Raw genomic sequence first — 18377 nt, forward strand, 5'->3', positions numbered from 1 at the left:
GGGCGGAGACACGAGCACATCGGCCTCGGCGGGGAAGGGGCGAGCGGGGGGACGGGCCGCGGCTCTCCGCCCGCCGGGGCATCCACGCGGCTCCCCGGTGTGAGGGAGCCCCCCCGCAACCGGCGCCCCGCCCCAGGACTACCCCCAGAGACCGACGGGAATTGTAGTCCCGGCCCCGGCGCAGGGCAGCCCACGCGCAGGGTAGCCCACGCAGACTACCACTCCCGGCATGCCTCGCGGCCCGCCGACCAATCGCGGCGCGCTTTGTTGCGGGGGTGCGGCACGCGCGGAGGCCCCGTTCAAGATGGCGGACGACAGTGAGACAGCAGTGAGGCGGCCACCGGCGAGGCCTTCGCGGCCGGCGGCGGAGGAGAACGACCACGAGCATTGCAGCGACTGCGAAAACGAGGCGGAGCATGGCTCTAACCGGGGGTGAGCGGCGGCCGGGACCGCGTGCCACGGCGGCAGCCGGGCCCATTGAGGCGAGGAACGGCCGGGAAGTGAGAGGCGCCCCGCCCCTTGGGTGCGCTGATTGGTCGCTGGGCAGCATCCTGGGCAGCGATTGGTCGAGGCGCCGGTCAGTCTGGCGCGGGGGCGGCGCCGCTGGCGCCCATTCACGCCCGCTGCGGGAGCGTGCCCGAAGCTCAGCAGGGTCGGGCGCGGCCGCGGCGTGGATGGGTGACGGCCGCGGTGCCCGCGGGGCGGCCGGGATGGGGCCGCGAGTGCCTTTTTGGGGCAGAAAGAAGGCCATTTGGCAGCTCTTCCTGGCCTTGCGTTAGGGTGTGTCTCCCCACGTTCCTTCTGCCCTCCCGCGGACGCCTCAGCCCACTCGTGGCATCTGCATCCCCGTGGTGACGCCCAGGGTGGTGGCGCGGTTGCATGCGTGATCCTGCTTTCCGGAGCATGTGGCATCCCCGTGCCCTGGAATAATCCCGGGTTTCTGCACACTCATCCCGTCGTTAGCCTAAACACAGCCCAGGGTTTTGCGAAGCTCTGCCTACGTTGTCTCGTGGTTGGAGGAACGCAACCTCCAGGGGTGCGGAATGGTGGAATAACAACAACAAGGCAGGGAGCGAGCACAGGCAGCGAGGCAGGTCCTTATCTCAGCAGGGAAGAGCTGGAATGCTTAACGTAGCACCCTCATTACTCACCGCCTTAATTAATACGGTGCAGAGCTGCCTCACCGTGCCTGGAGTTTGTGGGAGAGGCTCCCTCCTCGTTCCTGCTGGGAATGGGAGCATCAACGTGTGGCTTTCCAGAGGATTCCGGCGGTTTTGCCCTTTGTTTTTCCTGCACCTGAGCCTCCCTGGGCTCCTCCTGCTCTCCTGCTGCTGCTTCCCCAGCCCTGCAGAGCAGAGACCACGGGCTTGGAGAGCCCTTCTCCCTCCACCAGCAGCTTTCCATTGGCAATCCCGCCTGCCCAGGAACCAAAGCGAATAAAAGGTCACACAAGAAATATCACAGAGGCTCTTTTTATGACAGCACAGCTGCCCATTTATATTTCATTTGCCTCCCGGGTGTGGCACCGTGTCTCAGTTTAATCGGTTTAGCCGAGCTTGGGGAGATTTTTATTTTCTTTCCCTCTGACATGATTAGGTTTGTGGAAGCCAGAGCCGAGCAGAGGAGATGCGGTGCTCAATCACTGCTGCTCCCCAGCCCAGCGGTTCCTCCTGCCCTTTGCCAGGAAAAGGTGTGTTCTGGAGGCCTCCTGGGGTCCTGGCATCACTCTGGCCACCTCGAGGAGCTGGAATACCACAAACAGCCTGGGGAATATCGAGTAGGAAATAGTTTGGATAGCGTGGGAAATAACACCAAAAGCATGGCTGGTGGGCACAGCCATAAGGAGCGTGAGGCAGGGAGGCTTTGGAGCTCTCTGGGAAACCCCCAAAAACCACCAGGGAGAGACCACGTGGTGGGAAGGAGGATGGTTTTCTCACTGGATGCACAGCCATTAATTCTGTTGATTCCATACCATGCATCCCATTACAGTGGGTGTGGGAGTGTTTCCGGTCACGCCAGTGACACTGCCCCCAAAAACAGGGCAAGGGAAGGGCTTTGAGCTGCCAGGGTTTGTAGAGCCACACTCAGAGCCCTGCCCGTGCCAGTTTGTGCTGGGAGTCACTGGATCTTGGCGCTGAGGTCTAAAACATAAAAGTATTCCTTAGTGAAAGCAATACTTCCTTTCCTTTTAAGGACAGGAAAGAGGAATTGAGTTTCCTCAGCCTCAGTCCTGTGTCAGCACGGGGAAGTGACTGCACTGCTCTCTGCTGTGGCTATCCAAGCTGATTTTCCAAAGAAAATAATCCCACTTTGTTATTTCTCATATTTCCTTTTGTGTGGAGGGAGCTTCTGCTGCGTCCCTGGTGGCTGTGGAGGATTTATTCCCTGGTCTGGAAAGGCAGGAACATTGCATGGGCTCAGCCTGGTGGGGTTTGTCACCTCACAGGCAGCGAGAGCAGAGGTGACAGCAAGGATGGGAGTGTCCCAGTCCCCTGAAACAGTCCTGTGGTTGTCAGCACCACCTGGGAAAGCTGTTCCAGGCAGGAAGAGTTTGGGAGTGCCCTGTGGCACAGCTGGGTTGTTGCTGGATGGGGTGTGAGGGGGTTTGGCAATGCCTGCCATGAGAAGGGGTTCCTGGGACAGGCACTGAGCTCTGGCACGTGGGATGCAGGTGTAGGTGTAGGGAGCACACTGGTGGCATGCTGAGCTCTGGGAGCTGAGCTCTGCCATCTGGAGATCCTCCCTTCCTCCCTGCCAGAGCCTCTAACGAGATTACAGAGATTACAGCCTAAGCACCATGCCTGATTAGCCCCTGGGATGGCAGAAGGATTTTCCAGCACCTAAATACGGAGCAGGGATCTACTCCTTCTCATCTGACACTTTCAGCTCCCTCCAGGCTGAGGGAGCTGCCCACAGCTGGAGTTGTTCCCCTTGTGCTTCCTCCCTCAGGCTGGGGAGCACCCATGGATCCAGGGATAGATAAGTGGGTGCTGAGCACCAGTTTGTCACTGCATGAGTCTGGTGCTTTCCAGCCTCTAGAGGGGCTGAGCTGGTGGAGCAGAGCCAGTCTGAGCAGGTCTCACCCTGAACAAGCCTGGTTGCTGCCCTTAAGTGCTTCCAGAGATCTATTTTCAAGATCACTCAGGTTACAGGGGCTGTTTTCTGGGCAGTGGTTGGGGTTGGAGCCTTTGCCTTCAACTCAAGGAGGCACCTGGAACTGGGGAAGGAGGGATTGGAGTGCTGAGTAATGGCCATGGTGGTGGGGATGCCTTTCTCAGGAGAAGGGAAAAGTGTTTTCCTTAGCCAGAAAAGAGACCATGGTGATCTCACAGGGAACTGGGAGATGTTTGCACAGTGCAGCCAAGGTGCCTTTGTGCAGCACCTCAGAGTCCAAAGGGATATGGGAGGGAAAAGGCCTTAAGTGCAGCTGGGAAGGCTGTGGGCTGTTGGATGTGAGCTGGGCTGGTAGCTCACCCTTCCTGGGGATGAAACTGCTCCAGCCCTCTTGGCTTCGTGGGTCAGGCCAGCTGCAGTAGCTGAGATTTTGGATGGTGGTGGCTTGTCCCAGGATGCTGGGGGGGGGTGTATCTGGGGGGTGCAGCTACCCTGGGAAAAGAAGTTAGTTGGTTTCCTAAATAGATTTAAAATAGAAAATACCTGTAATTGTTGCTTCTCTGGGTGTACTGAGTGGGACCTTCCAGTTTTCCAGCATTTTCCTACATGCTGGTGACTCCTCTGCCAGATTGGTTTTCATCTCCTGGCTGGAGCAGGGCCCTTCCCCAGGCCATGCCACCTGGAATGCAAAACCTCATCCCACCTTCTGCCACCCTGATTTCTTCCAGGTCACGACAGCTTTGCTCATAAATCAGGGAGGAATTTTCTCAGTGCTTTCACCTGCGAGCCCGGCGTGGTTGGGCTGAGCTCATTAGCACCAAGCTGGGAGTTGGCAGCTCTGATTTATGAAGCAAAGCAATGCTGACAGAGTATGAGGGGAGCATTTTGTCTGTCACAACTGACACCTGCAGCATCCCAATGTGCAGGTGAGCTGGGAACATGTGTCCCTCCCCTTTGGAAGGGTCAACTTCCAGTGTCAGCCCTTGGGGTGTGCTCAAGAATCCTCCTGGTGCTGTCAGTTTGTGCTGTTAAAATTGATAGGAAATGGTTTGGATGTGTTTATTGCAGCTTCAAGGTGGCTTTGCTCTTCCCAGGACTTCAGTGTGGCCAGGATTTGCCTGTGCTCCTCCCCAGAGAGTTAAAACAGCCATCACACATTTGTCACTGAAATCAATAGTGGTGTCAGCAGCGCTGTGCTGGCATTGCTGCTGCTGTCATGTCCAAGCAGCATCTCCCAGGTGGAGGCAGAGCCCTTTCCTGGCAGTGGGAGGGAAGGTGAGACTCCCCCCAGGGATGGTGCAGCACCACCACGGGATGCTGGTCCTTGGAGCTGCTGGTCCTTGCAGTTGCTGCTCCTCAGAGCTGTGGCTTTGCTCCTTCTCATCTCCCTTCATGTTCTTCTGGGGAAGAGAGGGGCTTCTCTTCACCCCCTTGTGTGGAGCACCTTGCCCTGAACCACTGCTTGTTCCCATGCCAGGAATGCTTCCCATCTCCTGGTGTTGCACACAGGCTCTGCTGATAGGTGGGGATCCTTTTCCCCAGCATGTGCTGCCTGCAGAGTCTCTGCTGCTGTTCAGGTTTTGTCCAGAGGAAAAGCTTCCCCAGCCCAGCAGCTCCATGTGCTGCAAAGCATCCTTCTCTGCTCCCCAGGGCAATGCAGCCCATCACGTTGGCTTTCTATTCTACATCCACAGGCATCTTCCAGCTTCATCCCTCCAAAAACATTTCTCCATTCACTTTTCCCTAGTTTCATTACCTCCTTGCTGCTCAGCCCAGGAATTTCATAGAGTGGTTGAGTTGGAAGGGACCTTGAAGATCATCCAGTTCCACCCCCCTGCCTTGGGCAGGGACACCTTCCACCTTCCAAGCTCAATTTTCCTCCCAGCTCCTTGTTCTGGCCTTGCTGAAATAAATAGTTGGATGCTGCTCCAACATATTTTCCAACACATTTCTTTTTTTCTTCCTGCTCCACCCTCTTCACCACTATCTTGTGTTTGGTAGAGACATTAAACAGCTCCAGGATTGAGCAGTGCTTTTGTGGGGGGATTCCAGGCTGGTGCCCCTGGGCAGGTCAGATCTGTGGGGTTGTCCCTGCTGTGAGAGTTGTTTTGGGGTGCAAGGAAGGGGACACCTGTGCTGTAGAGTACAAATGCACTGGGACAGGACAGAGCTGAGCCATGTGCTGGCAGCGCTCTCCTGGCCCTGTGTCCCTCCCTTTTCCCCTCTCATCCCTCTGCTCAGACCTGCTCCAACCTCTCAGGACTGGATTTCCCCCTGAACCCTGCCTGTGTCAGAGGCTGTAGCCAGCTCCCAGCTCCCCCATAACGTTGGACTGTCCTGAGTCAGGTCATCCATGCAGGATCATGAGATCATCATCATGAGTTGCCATCTGCCATGCTGGGAGCAGGCTCCTCTCCTGTGTTTTGGCATCAGGATGCTGCTGGAACAAAGGCCAGGCTCAGTGAGGGGTTTCACACCAGCAGCTCTTTGGGGATGATCATGATCTGGGTGTCCAGGGCTGCCCTGCAGCTGTGGAAGGAGGAGCTATGCCCTGGTGAAGGCGCTTCCCACCCTGCACTCCCAGAGATTTGCTCCTCACTCTCAATTTTCCAGCTCCAGCATAACAATAGAGTAACTTTAGTAAGCAGCCTCATCTCCCTAGAGCATCACCTCTGCAGGTGAGGTGACACTTGGCGCAGTGTCCTTGGCCAGTGACCTCTCTGTGGTGCCTGAACCTGCTGTGGGGCCCTTATCCCTGGGGCTGGACCCTTTTTCTGCTTCCACATCAGTCCTTGGGCTTGGAGGAGGAAAACGCCGAAGCTGAGCATCCCAGCACTCCACAGGGATTTGGGCACGGGTGGCAGAGCAGGGATGTGGCCACCTGCAGCACAGGGCACAGTCCCCACTGCCCAGCACACCTGTGGGGTGGGAGGTGTTAGTGCTGGTCCCTTTTTGGGAGCTCCCAGGGAGTTCTGTGCCGTGGGGCGGGTGCTTGGCTGCACTCTCTGTGCACGGAGTATTCCCCTTCCTGGAGACTTGGCCCCAGCAGGAGCCTGCATTTTCCTTAGAGTGCCTCAGAAACCAAACAAATGTTCTCCCAAAAGAAAACCCCAAGGCTTCAATGATGTTTCTTTTGTTCCCCAGGGGCCTGAGTCCAGCAAATGACAGCGGAGCCAAAAAGAAGAAAAAGAAACCCAAACGGAAGAAAGAGAAAGGAGGAGGAGACCAGCCTGACCAGGCTCAGGACCAGCCAGTGAAGGTGACCAACCCCTTCCCGGAATCCTGGCCCCCCCACAACAGCCGGCCCCATCCCAAACCCCTCCACTGTTACTTAGGCCAAAGAAAGAGTTCCCAGCCCTGGTTTTAGGCACTTGGTTGCTCAAAAAACTTCAGCTTTAGAGTGATTTCCCAGCCTGGCTCCGTGTGCGGGAGTTCCTGTTGGTGCAGAAGGTGTTTGCAGAGCACTCCAGGGATAATGCAGTCCTTGGCTGGATATCCCAGCCAGCTCCAGGGTCAGACTAGCACCTCCAGGTTCCTCTTCTCAGACACCAGCTGCCTGTCACAGGCAGGAGCTGCCACCTGCCAGCTCTGAGTCCTGCCTGCAGCAGCACGGGGGTGACATCTGGTGGTGTTGATTTTTTGCTTGATGATCACAAGAACAGCAGCTGGGGAGAGCAGGGTCTATCTTATCCCTCTGGGCTTTGCCTGATCCTGTCCAGCAGCCAGTGATTCAGGAAGCAGCATGGGACACACAGGGTTTGACCCTCCTGGCCCTCTTGTCCCCTCTGGTCCTGTGGCAGAGGACACAATTCAGCAGAGGCTGTTTTCTGTCTGATGCCCAGTTCCTGTCCAAATATTTTGAATATTTTGTCCATCTGATGCTGCAGAGCTTTAAACTGGGGCTTTGTGTTTTTCAAACTAAATTCCTCAGGGATCAGAGAGGAGCTGGGGTAGGGAATTCAGTGCAGAGCCATCCACCCTGAGGAAGAGGAGGATGAAAGTGTCTTTCATCTTGACTCAACCTCTCTGCCTTGTCCCAGTCCTTGGTGTCCAGGGACTCCTCTGGAAGCTGCAATTTGTGGATACAGATCCAGCTTAGAGGGAGGAGGCTGAATAGTGAGAGAAAAGCCACTGAAAGAATCTCGAGTGCTGGGTGTGGGTTGATCCATCTGTCTCTGCAGGATGTCAAGTGGGGAGGTTTGCTCCTGGGGCTCACAGCACCCACTTAACTGAAGCTTAAAGCATTTTCAGAAAGTTCTTCCATCCCCTATGTCCTAGGAGTGCCTAAAAACCAGATCTAGGTGAGGTGGCTGGTGAAGGGGTTCATGCATCCTGTCAAGGATTGAGGGTGGGAAGGGAGGATCCTGCCTGCTCTCCCTTTCCTGGCAGCACCCCATGACAGGATCAGCTCCAGATTCCCCTGGTGAGGAGCCCACATACACACCTGGTGGCTCAGCTTACTCATTTTGTCTTTCCACCCTCCTTCTGTGCCCTCAGGTGAACTCTTTACCTGCTGAGAGGATCCAGGAGATTCAAAAAGCCATTGAGCTCTTCTCTGTAGGTCAAGGCCCTGCCAAAACCATGGAGGAAGCCAGCAAGAGGAGCTACCAGTTCTGGGACACACAGCCAGTGCCCAAGCTAGGTACGCGTAGCCCCTTGATGACCTGTGGGCCCTGGGGGAGGCCTTGTGGTCCCCAGGCTGCTCCAGGAAGCCCTCAGAGAAGCCTGGAGATGCTGATCTGTGGCCCCCAAGTGAGTCCCTGCCTGGCCTGGGCTTCAAAGGCACTAAAACCACTTCTCCACCATTCAGCAACGTGGGCTAGATGGATGGGGAGGGTCTGAAGAGCTGTGCATTCAAGGGGTACAGAGGGACAAGGAGCCCCTTCAAGGGGTTCAGAGGGGTACACTTCAAGGGGTACAGAGGGACAAGGAACCCCTTGAGACATCTGACCCGATGCCTCCTGCATTTCTGCATCCCTTAATCCCCATCCTTAGCCCTGGAGTTGGGTCTCCCCAGCCCTCTGTACCCAAGTTTTGTGTGTGGTGTTGCCACATCCTGAGCTGGACTCAGAGCTGTCCAGGTGCCACATCCTTGTTCTGCTAGGCTCACATTCCTCTCTGGCACAGGCAGGAGAGGGTGAGCCCAAACATCAAAGCAGCTCCACCCCAAGCTGCCATGAGCATCTAAAGATGAGGAGCCCCATCTCTTGGTCCCTTCTTCCCCCTGTGAACATCCCAGTGGTGCTTCCCAGCTCTGGGCCTTGCTCCAGCCCTTCCTCTTGCTCCTGACAGCCTGTGGCAGCGATCTGCCACTGACAGCATGGCAGGAGTTCTCAGAGCAGATGTGCCAGGAGAGCTGTCTGTCTGGAAGGCAATCGTTCCCAGGCTGATTGGGGTGCCTGGGATAAATTTGTTTTAGTCTCTCCTCATCTCAGAGCTCAGGAGAACTAGAGAGTGAGTCCAATCCCACAGTTCTCTAGATTTATCCAAAACTTGTCATGGCTTCAGATTTGCTGCTCTTCAGTATTTCCCTTCATGGCTTTGTGTCCTTTTTGCTGCAGATGCAGTGTTTGATTCCCATTCCATGTTGTCCACACCACTATGAGGCCTTTTTGGGTCTCAAAAACTTTTCTGGGAGCACCAATCTTAGCTTTAAGTTGGGAAAATCACAGCGAGATGGCACATGATCATGTGAGACAGCAGAGTCTTGCATTTACCCTTTTTTCCAAGGATACTGGGCATGGGAAACATCATTTCTGCTTGGGAAAACCCTGGGGAAAGGGTGGAAGGTGTCTCCTGGGGAGTGGGAGGCACAAAGCAGCTCGTTCCTCCCTGCTGGCTGTGCCTGACTGTGCCTGGCTGCTGGGCACTCACCGTGTCCCAGCGCTCCTCGTGGTCCTGGCATGCTCTGGCACATGGCATTGTGGGCATGGGGCTATTTAAGGCTGGATAACAGAAGTGCTGTGGGATTTTTGGGGCCAGATATCAAAACAGTTCAGCACCTGCTCAAAACAGAGAGGGCAGCCAGGGGTGAGCGTTTCTGGAAGCTGCCTGGGGTGGGTGTGATGGGAGAAGTTCTTGCTCCAGGCTTTCATCACCTCCCCATTGCTAGGAAACCTTTTCAATGCCTTTTTAAGGGAATTCCTAATGAGCACAAGTCGCTTTTCTTGGCAGCACTGAAGTGATGCTGCTGGACTGACATCCCCAAGACAGCCAGAGCTCGAGCCGACACCTCCTGGCTGAATCAGGGCCTTTAGGAGTCAGTGGTTTTACAACAGAAGTTGTGTTGTTCACTGCAGCTCTTCTTTAGGCACAGTGGGCAGGAAACCCTGACTCTTGCCAAGTGGCAGGAGATCACTGTCCCATGGAGGGGCTCACGGGAAAATGCTGGCCCAGGCTGGGATTGTGGGGATGGGGAAGGATCAGGCATCATGTGTGGAGCTGGAGGATGCAGCTGTGGCTGAGTTTGGTCACCCAATGGGCTCCACCCTTGCCCATTGTCACATCCCAAACTGAGTGGGTGAAGTGACAATCCCTGTCTGCCACTGCAGGAGTGGGAGACCAGATTAGGTGTTGTGGAGGCTTGGCCTCACACAGCAGAGAACTTCTTCATGCTCCCTGCTCTGTCTTACAGGAGAAGTGGTGAACACCCACGGGCCGGTGGAGCCAGACAAGGACAATATCCGCCAGGAGCCCTACACCCTGCCCCAGGGCTTCACCTGGGACGCCCTGGACCTGGGGGATAGAGGTGTGGTGAGTACAGGCAGCTCAGCACACTCGTGTTGGAGTGTCTTGGTTGGCAGTTCAGCGCTTGGGCTGTTGGAGGTGGTTTTGGGGATGGAAACGTGTCCTTCACCACAGCAGGTGACACTGTGGCTCTGTCACACCTTGGGCTTGGATGGGCCTGACTCCCCCCACTGCAGTTCCTTTTACCCATCCCACATTGGGCAGCTTGGCCTGTTTTTTTCAAGAGGATGTAAGGATGCCTGAAGCCTGGAGTTCCCCTGTGGGAACCCCCTTTAGAGCATGACCCACCTCCCTGGGAGATGGCACAGGGCTTCCCTGTGTCCTGCTGCTCTGTGTGGCACTGGTCAGGACCCCGGAGCAGGGGAATGTGCCAGGAGCAGGGGGGTGGCTACACATGGTGCCCCAGTGCTGTGGCCACACATTAAGTGCTCAGGGTCCTGACGGTGGGCAGTGGAAGGCTGAGTAACCTCCTTAACCTACGTGCCCTGTGCTGCTGCAGCTGAAGGAGCTCTACACACTGCTCAATGAGAACTACGTGGAGGACGATGACAACATGTTCCGGTTCGATTACTCGCCCGAGTTCCTGCTGTGGTGAGTGGCACCAGGAGTGCAGAGCAGGGGGTGTGGGATGCTGACAAGCCTGATCCCGGTGACAGGGCTGCAGCTGCCTTTGCTTATCCCATCTCCCTTCTTCCTGAATTGTCCCTTCCCCATCTGTCACTGTGTACGGTGTCCCAGGGACACGGTGAGAGGGGCTGTCACCCAGCCCTGCCTGCCTCTGGCTCCTTTGAGATATGGGAGCTTAAAAGTGGACTTTTCTCCTCTTTGGAGAGCTGAGGGACTCCTCAGTGCCCTGAAGCTGTGGGATGAAGGCAGCTGCCAGCAATTATCCTTGGAGTCCTGTTGCAGCAGAGCTGCTGTTTCCTCAGGGTGTTCCTGAATCGAGGAACAGAGATTTCCTCCTGTGTCCCTAGTGAGGACTGGCTGTGGGGTGCAGGAATTGCCCTGGATCCCAACAGTCCTTGTCACATCACTGTCACTCTCTCATCCTCTTGCCAGCCAGCAGGACTCAAGGTGTCCCAGGGCAGGGTGGGAGGCAGGAGCAGGTACACCAGGGACCTTGGGTGGGAGGTGACTGCTGAGGTGTGTCCCCTCCCCAGGGCACTGCGTCCTCCAGGCTGGCTGCCCCAGTGGCACTGTGGGGTCCGAGTGGTCTCCAGCAAGAAGCTGGTGGGATTTATCAGCGCGATTCCAGCCACCATCCACATCTATGACACGTGAGTGCTGCTGCATTTCTCATCCTGCCCCTTGCTGACACCTGGGGCTTTGGGAGTGCTCAGGGAGTCTGGCTCCATTGTCTTCCCCAGCACACAGCCAGACCTGCAGCCTTCAGCTTTGGAGCTGTTTTGCTGCTTGGAGGGGAGGGTGGGGGACATTTAAGGGTTGGCAGGGAGGTTCTGGGCAGGGATATCTTGTAGTTAACCACTGTGAAGGCTGTTTTCCTCAACGAGGTGGATTAACTTACAGAAGTTATGGGCTTACAGAAATCATCCAGGGCTAGATGGAGATGTAGAATCATAGAATATCCTGAGCTGGAAGGGATCTCTCTCCAAGGACCATCCAGTCCAGATCCTAGCCCTGCACAGGGCAGCCCTGTGCCTGAGAGCATTGTCCAAACTGTTCTGGAGCTCTGGCAGCATTAGGGCTGTGACCATTCCCTGGGCAGGAGATTCCCTGGGCAGTGCTCAGCCACCCTCTGGGTCAAGAACCTTTCCCTAATATGCAACCTGACCTTCCCCTGACATTCAGACCATTCAGACCCTGAGATTCAGACCATTTTGCTTGGGAATCCCTGGGTAACAGCTTAAGGGAGGGTTCTCCAAAACCAACCCCTGCCCCTTCCCTGAGGCATTGACTCCTCATTCCCTTGAAGGGGCTTGGAGGTAGATTGCCCAGGGCGTTGGTCTGATCCTCCCAGGTCAGGACAGTCAAGCCTCATGCTCTGCATTGTTTCTTCCCCAAGAGAGAAGAAGATGGTGGAGATAAACTTCCTGTGTGTCCACAAAAAGCTGCGCTCCAAACGGGTGGCTCCGGTTCTGATCCGTGAGATCACGCGGAGGGTGCATCTAGAGGGAATCTTCCAGGCTGTTTACACTGCGGGAGTGGTGCTGCCAAAGCCTGTGGGGACTTGCAGGTGAGTGTCTGTGGCTCTCCCAAGATTTCTGTCTGCAGACCTTCCCTTCCCGTGGTCCCCTCTGTGGCCAGTAGCGTGGCCGGTGTGAGATTCCCCAGGACAGGGGAGAGTGATCCCAGTCCAGGTTTCTCCTCCCACGCTGTCCTTCCAGGATTAAGTGCAGTGGCTTTGCTAAAGCTGCTCATGTAACACAGGAGAGGAGGCTTTGGCAGCACAAGCACTTCAGAACCGTGTTTCTCTGTGTGGGCAGCTGCTGGCCTGATGTTCTCACTTGCCCCTGCAGCTGCCCCGCTGCCCCAGAACGAGTCTCCCACTGCCGGTGTGTTTCCGCAGGTATTGGCACCGCTCCCTGAACCCTCGGAAACTCATCGAGGTCAAATTTTCCCACCTGAGCAGGAACATGACTATGCAACGTACCACGAAGCTTTACCGGCTGCCCGAGGTGGGTGCCAGCCGGGAGCAGAGCTCAGGGGTTGCTCCTCGCTGGGCAAGGGGAGAGACACAAACGAGGTCGAGGTCAAGTCCTCTGCCTGGAGACCCAGGGTTTGATCCGTGTAGTAAATGACTCTGTCAAGCAGTTGAGCTTTATTTAATCTTTATGTATTTTTGCCTGGTTACCTGCATTTTAAGGGCAAATTCTTGCAGTTAGAGGACCCTGTGAGCTTTTGTTTGCTGGTGAGTCATAGCCTGTCGTCCTGGTAAAATGAGCAGGCAGATGTGACAGGCTTCATCTGTCCAAACACAGCCTCGGTGTGACCTTGGATCGAGTTAGTCCCTCATTCTTCAGTCACACTGATCAGTTCTGGCACTGCAGTTGTCCTGCTGGGGAAGTTCCCCAGCTGGAGATGGAAGAGAAAGAAGCAAATTGCTTTAAAATTGCCACCACCTTCCCCGACCTAGTTGGCTCCTTTCTGGCAGCCAGAGCTGCCCCTTTGGGGTGGAAAGTGCTGCTTTCATGCTGGGCAGCTCCCAGCTCCTGCCTCCCACAGTCACACAGACAGCAGTTGCTGGGCTGGAGCTACTGGTTTTTGCACAGAAAGTCAGCCCCAGAGCAGATCTGGGCTTGCTGAGCCATCCCAACCCTAAATTAGTAATTGAGGCCAACTGGGAATAACATCTTGTGGAGCCTGGGACATGTTTCCCAGCCCGTGCCTGCTGTGAGTGGGAACAGGAACCTGGAGGGAAGCAGAGTTTGTGTTGTTAGTGGGTAGGAGCACTTCCAGTGGGACCTGACCTGGCACTTGGGGGTTTGGGACATGCTGTGCTCTCTGTGATCTTTGCCATCGGTGTCACAGCCGATCACATCCATCCTTTGCTGGGCACGCAGGGCTGGGGGATGAAAATGGGCTGATGTAAGCAGAGAGCGTCTCTGTGCTGCTCGTTGGAGAGCCCTTGGGTGATGAAAACCACTGTGCAAGCAACGAAACAACTTGTCCCACTTTCTGCAGACTCCCAAGACTCCCGGCTTGCGGCCCATGGAGCACAAGGACATCCCTGCTGTGCACAAGCTCTTGACTGAGTACCTGAAGCAGTTCCACCTGACACCCGTGATGAGCAGAGAGGAGGTGGAGCACTGGTTCGTACCTCAGGAGAACATCATCGACACCTTCGTGGTAGAGGTGAGGGGCAGGAGCAGGATGGGAGGGGTGTTCTCCTGGGCTTTTGCCTCTACTGGAGCTGTGGGAGTGATCAGGGAGGAGCTCCATGCCCCTCCAGGATGGAAATGTGCCTCCATCCTGGGCCCCGAGTCTCCCCACAGCCATCACTCCAACTGGGAGAGCCCCTCTAAGGCTCTGGCCAGGCTTTGTCCCAGTCTGACATGTCCTGATGTCACTTCTGCCTTCCAGAGTGCCCCGGGAGAGGTGACAGACTTCCTGAGCTTTTACACCCTGCCCTCCACCATCATGAACCACCCGACTCACAAGAGCCTGAAAGCTGCTTATTCCTTCTACAACGTTCACACCAAGACGCCTCTCATCGACCTCATGAGTGACGCGCTCATCCTCGCCAAGTCGGTGAGTGCTGGACAAAGCCCTTTTCTGACCCAGACAAGGGGCAACTGAGAGGTGTTTTAAAGGCTTTTATTCCATTTTCTGTCTCATGTGTAGGGTGAGACAGTACAGATGTTATAATTCACTCCCATCACAATCAGAAGCCAACTATTTCCTAATTACAACACACTGTAAGTGTTCCTTGGCCTATCAGCTTTTGCCACCCCATGCTGTAAATGCCCTAAAGCCAATCATCTGAAATTACCCCTCGTGGGTCCCACTATGTGAGCCTTCTGTCAGGCTTTGAGAATTGTCTACAAATCCATTTCCCACAGGTGAGGGATGCAGGGATGGGCTGGCACTGTGGGACACTGGGCAGCTCACAGGAACTCACCAGGAAACTCACTGGGCAGCTCACTGCAGGCTGGCAACCCTTGGGTTTGTGGGAAGGACTTGTTCCCAGGAACTATAGAAATCCAAATCTGAAAGGATCTGCCACCCAGGAGAGGGATGCTGGGGTACCTTGAACCTTCCAGCTTGTGGTGGTTACTTGTGTCCTACAGCAAACAGTCCTGTAGTAGTTGGATTGAGGATGAGGACACCAAGGCTGAGCTCTTGCCTTTTTCTGGGATTCAAAGCCTTGCAGGAAAGGGGACAAGGCTGCTCACAGGTGGGAGGAACTCCCCAGCACAAAAGCAGGAACTGATGGCTTCATGTCTCCCTGTGCAGAAAGGATTTGACGTCTTCAATGCACTGGATCTCATGGAAAACAAAACCTTCCTGGAGAAGCTGAAGTTTGGGATCGGGGATGGGAACCTGCAGTATTACCTGTACAATTGGAAGTGTCCCAGCATGGCACCAGAGAAGGTCAGTGCTGTGAGGAAGGGCCTTGTCCCCACAGCCCTGGGGACAGGGGTTTGCTGGCACCCACATGCCAGCATTCCAGCCCAGCTGGTGTCCTTGCAGTGTCACACACGGTGATGGGTGAATCCCTCTGCCATCTCCCGTGCCTGCAGAGCGTGTCCCTGGGGAAAACCCCTCCACACTCGTCTTCCAAAGCTAATTTTATTCCTGGACTAGTGCAGGTTCAGTCCTTCCCCTCACACCAGCTTCTTCCCTCTAAGGAAGGAGGCCAAGCACAGAGGAGACAGCAGAGGGCTGCAGGGTGACAGATGCGACACCGGGGGTTGTGACAGTCACCTGTGATCCTGCATGGGACACGGCTGTCACTGCACAGCCCTGGGTGTCAGTGTGTCCTGGTGGAGTAGGAGGAGCAGCCACCCCTCTGGAGAGAGCAGACAGGCTGGAGCAGGACCTGTGACAAAGGAGCTCTGCCACCACACACAGGGGGCTGAGCCATGGCATCCCAGGATGTCATTTGTCCCCAGGGCCAGCAGCCTGTCCCCCACTGGCCTGCTCCCAGAGCTGTCCTGCAGCCCCATCTGCCTGCCCTGGGCCATTCTGAGGCAGCGGATGGTGCTTGAGAACCAGAATCTGCCCAGCTACATCACAGCTAATTAATGCCTTAACAGCTAATTAATGCCTTGATGGCAGTCACAGGGCTTTGGTTCCCTGGTATGAAGCCAGGTGTATCTTTGGCACAAGCCCTGTGCCCTAAAACAGCCTCACTTGCCTGCTGAGCCTCCTAGGAAGCCCCAGGAGGTTCCCAGGAGGTGACAGCAATTCCTTCTTTTGCTAGGAGAGCTGGGGGAGGGGAGAGCCTGATGCTGGGAATGTTTCCTGTGGAGGGGCTGCCTCTGCGTCCACTGGGTCAGAGTGCATGACAGGCCACCAGCACATCCTGGAGGGTCCCCAGCAGTGCCAGCTGCCTGCAGAGAGACATGCCCAGGGGCCAGGCTCTTGGGACGCAGCTTCTCCCAGTCACAGAATCATGAAATGGTTTGGGTTGGAAGGGAACTTAAGAGTACCTTGTTCCACCCCTGTCACAGCCAGGGACACCTTCCACTATCCCAGGTTGCTCCAAGCGCTGTCCAGCCTGGCCTTGGACACTTCCAGGGATCCAGGGGCAGCCACAGCTTGTCTGGGCACCCTGTGCCAGGGCCCCATCCTCACAAGGAGGAATTTCTTCCCAATATCCCTTCTATCCCTGCCCTCTGGCAGCAGGAAGCCACTCCCCCTTGTCCTGTCACTCCAGGCTCTTGTCCAAAGTCCCTCTTGGTGGCTCTTTTGGCACTGGAAGGGGCTCTGAGGCCTCCCTGCAGCCTTCTCCAGGCTAAACAACCCCAACTTGTAGCAGAGGTGTTCCATCCCTCTCTACTCATCATGAGGTGAGAAACATCCTTGACTCATGAATCAAGGCTGTCTCATAACTTGGTGGGGCTTGTCACACCCCAAACATTGGTCACCTCCCCAGATCAGAGCTGGGCAGGGCTCGTGTGTCCATTCAGCTACAAACCCAGGGCTTGCTGCTCCCAAGTACCCCAAAACCATGGGGAAACCGACACAGACAGTGCCGAGCCCTCCCAGCTGCGTCCACGCGTGGCTGGCAGCGGAGCAGAGGACACCTCCTGACCCCAGTTTCCATTGCTCCCAGGTTGGATTGGTGCTGCAGTAAGGGAGCCCTTGCCAGGAGAGCGTGGAGGAGCCGGGTCTGTGGAGGTGCTGCCCTCATCCTTTCTGCCAAAGCCGGACCCACGCCGGGAGAGGGGCACCGGAGCCGCCGCCCCCGCTGCTGTCAGCCGCCTCCTTGTTTGGTTTAACTGCGTCCTCCTAAAGACATGATCAAGGGAATGTAACTGCTGAAACTAGATCATGATTGGCATATAATGGATTTAACGGGTGAATAATAAAAGTATATATTATATATATTTTAAATCTTTCCTGTTCCCAACTGCCATGAGTTACATTCGGCTGCTGAAGGTCACCACTGGGCTGCTGGACTGGGACTTTTCTCCGTGGGGACAACTGATGTTGATGCTGTGGCAACATGGTGGCTGCTGGCCAAACCCTCCTGCCTGCCCCGAGGGTGCTTCAGGCTCTCCCCTGCTCGGCTCTTTGCCCCCGTTTTGCTCCTGACTCATTAAACAGGGTCCCTCCCCGCGGGCTCGGAGCACGTCAAGATTCCTTTCCAAGGGCTATTTGTGCAAGTGATGCCTTGTCCCACCTCCTGCCCAGCCACGGAGACTCCAACTCTTCCTGCTGGACTCTGAACCGAGGGGCAGCAGTGCCCGAAGATCTGGGGGGGTTCAGGCCAGAGCGTGTCCGGCACACCCCGCTGTGCTTGGGGCTCCTTCCCCTCAGCCTCCCCGTGGGGCTGCAGGCACCAGGGGATGCTCCACTGCCACTGCCACACCTCCAGCCTCTCTGCTCAGCTGCTTTTCTCTGGAAGCATGGAATATATGGATACTCCATCGGCATCACCCCGGGGCTTCAGCCTCCCCGGTGCCTCCACCACCAGCCCCCAGTGTCGCCTTGTGCTGTGGGATCCGCCGAGAGAAAGGAAATGTCTTCATGGCAAACCTTCATCCCATCGAGGAGTGCCCGACAGCCTCCTGCCATGTCATGAACCCAGAGCTCCGAGATGCTCCTGCCCGCCCAGCCAAAGGTTTCCAAAGCTGCACACCAAGGCCAAGACCCCGTCTATGCACTCTCACGCCTCCCTGTCCTCGCGTGTCCTTGTCACACCCCGTGGCACCACAGACCCTGAGAGCCTGTGCCCGCCCCAGCCTGGACCTGTGGGGCCTCAGAGGGGACCAGGAGCCCATCACATCCCCCCTGGCAGTGCCATCACATCCCCCTGCTCAGGGTCCTGTGTCACCTATGCAAGTACCTCTGTGTCCCCTCCTGTGTCCCTGTTGTCCTGAGCTAGGGGAGGCTGGGTGTGGGTGGGGGACACCCCATGGGACCCTCCCTCTGTCCCTATGGCAGGTTTGAGGGCTGCTCCAATGAATCCCCCCAGCTTCCATGGGTGCCTGGCAGCTCCCCAGGGCACTGCTGATTTGGGAGTGGGCTCAGCCCTGATCCACTCACGACGGGCCCCGGAGGGTGACAGGGACACTGGGACAGGCTCTGTTAAAATAAAACCTTTATTTGACTGGCTTGATCCCGGGGTGTAAATCTGTGGCTGTCACTGGTGCCAGAGCAGAGTTTGGCAATGTGTCCCCACCCCACTCCACAGTGGAGTGTGTGGTGGCAGGGTCCCTTAGGGACTCCAGCGTGATGATGGCACCATCCTTGCATCCCAAGAGAGGGGCTGGGATCAAGTGTGGCCGAGACTGATGAGATTTGGTGGTTACTGTCACCCGTGTCACCCCTGTGGGGCTGTGCTGGGCTGTCGTCGGCCCAATCAGCCCATCCTGGTTGTCACAGCA

At 56.2% G+C, this 18377-nt stretch overlaps 1 protein-coding gene across 1 annotated transcript; it reads left to right on the top strand.

Annotated features, from left to right (window-relative positions):
• Positions 1–229: 229 nt before the first annotated feature.
• Positions 230–18109, top strand: NMT1 (N-myristoyltransferase 1). The gene is made up of 12 exons (XM_053965000.1): positions 230–432; positions 6259–6373; positions 7612–7756; positions 9749–9867; positions 10361–10452; positions 11022–11138; positions 11885–12055; positions 12389–12497; positions 13504–13674; positions 13903–14070; positions 14776–14913; positions 16601–18109. The coding sequence occupies exons 1-12, from the start codon at positions 230–232 to the stop codon at positions 16619–16621; spliced, it is 1569 nt and encodes a 522-aa protein (XP_053820975.1). The 3' UTR covers positions 16622–18109.
• The last annotated feature ends 268 nt before the right edge of the window (positions 18110–18377 follow it).

This window comes from Vidua chalybeata, chromosome 26 (assembly GCF_026979565.1).
Source record: "Vidua chalybeata isolate OUT-0048 chromosome 26, bVidCha1 merged haplotype, whole genome shotgun sequence".
Taxonomy (NCBI): Eukaryota; Metazoa; Chordata; class Aves; order Passeriformes; family Viduidae; genus Vidua; species Vidua chalybeata.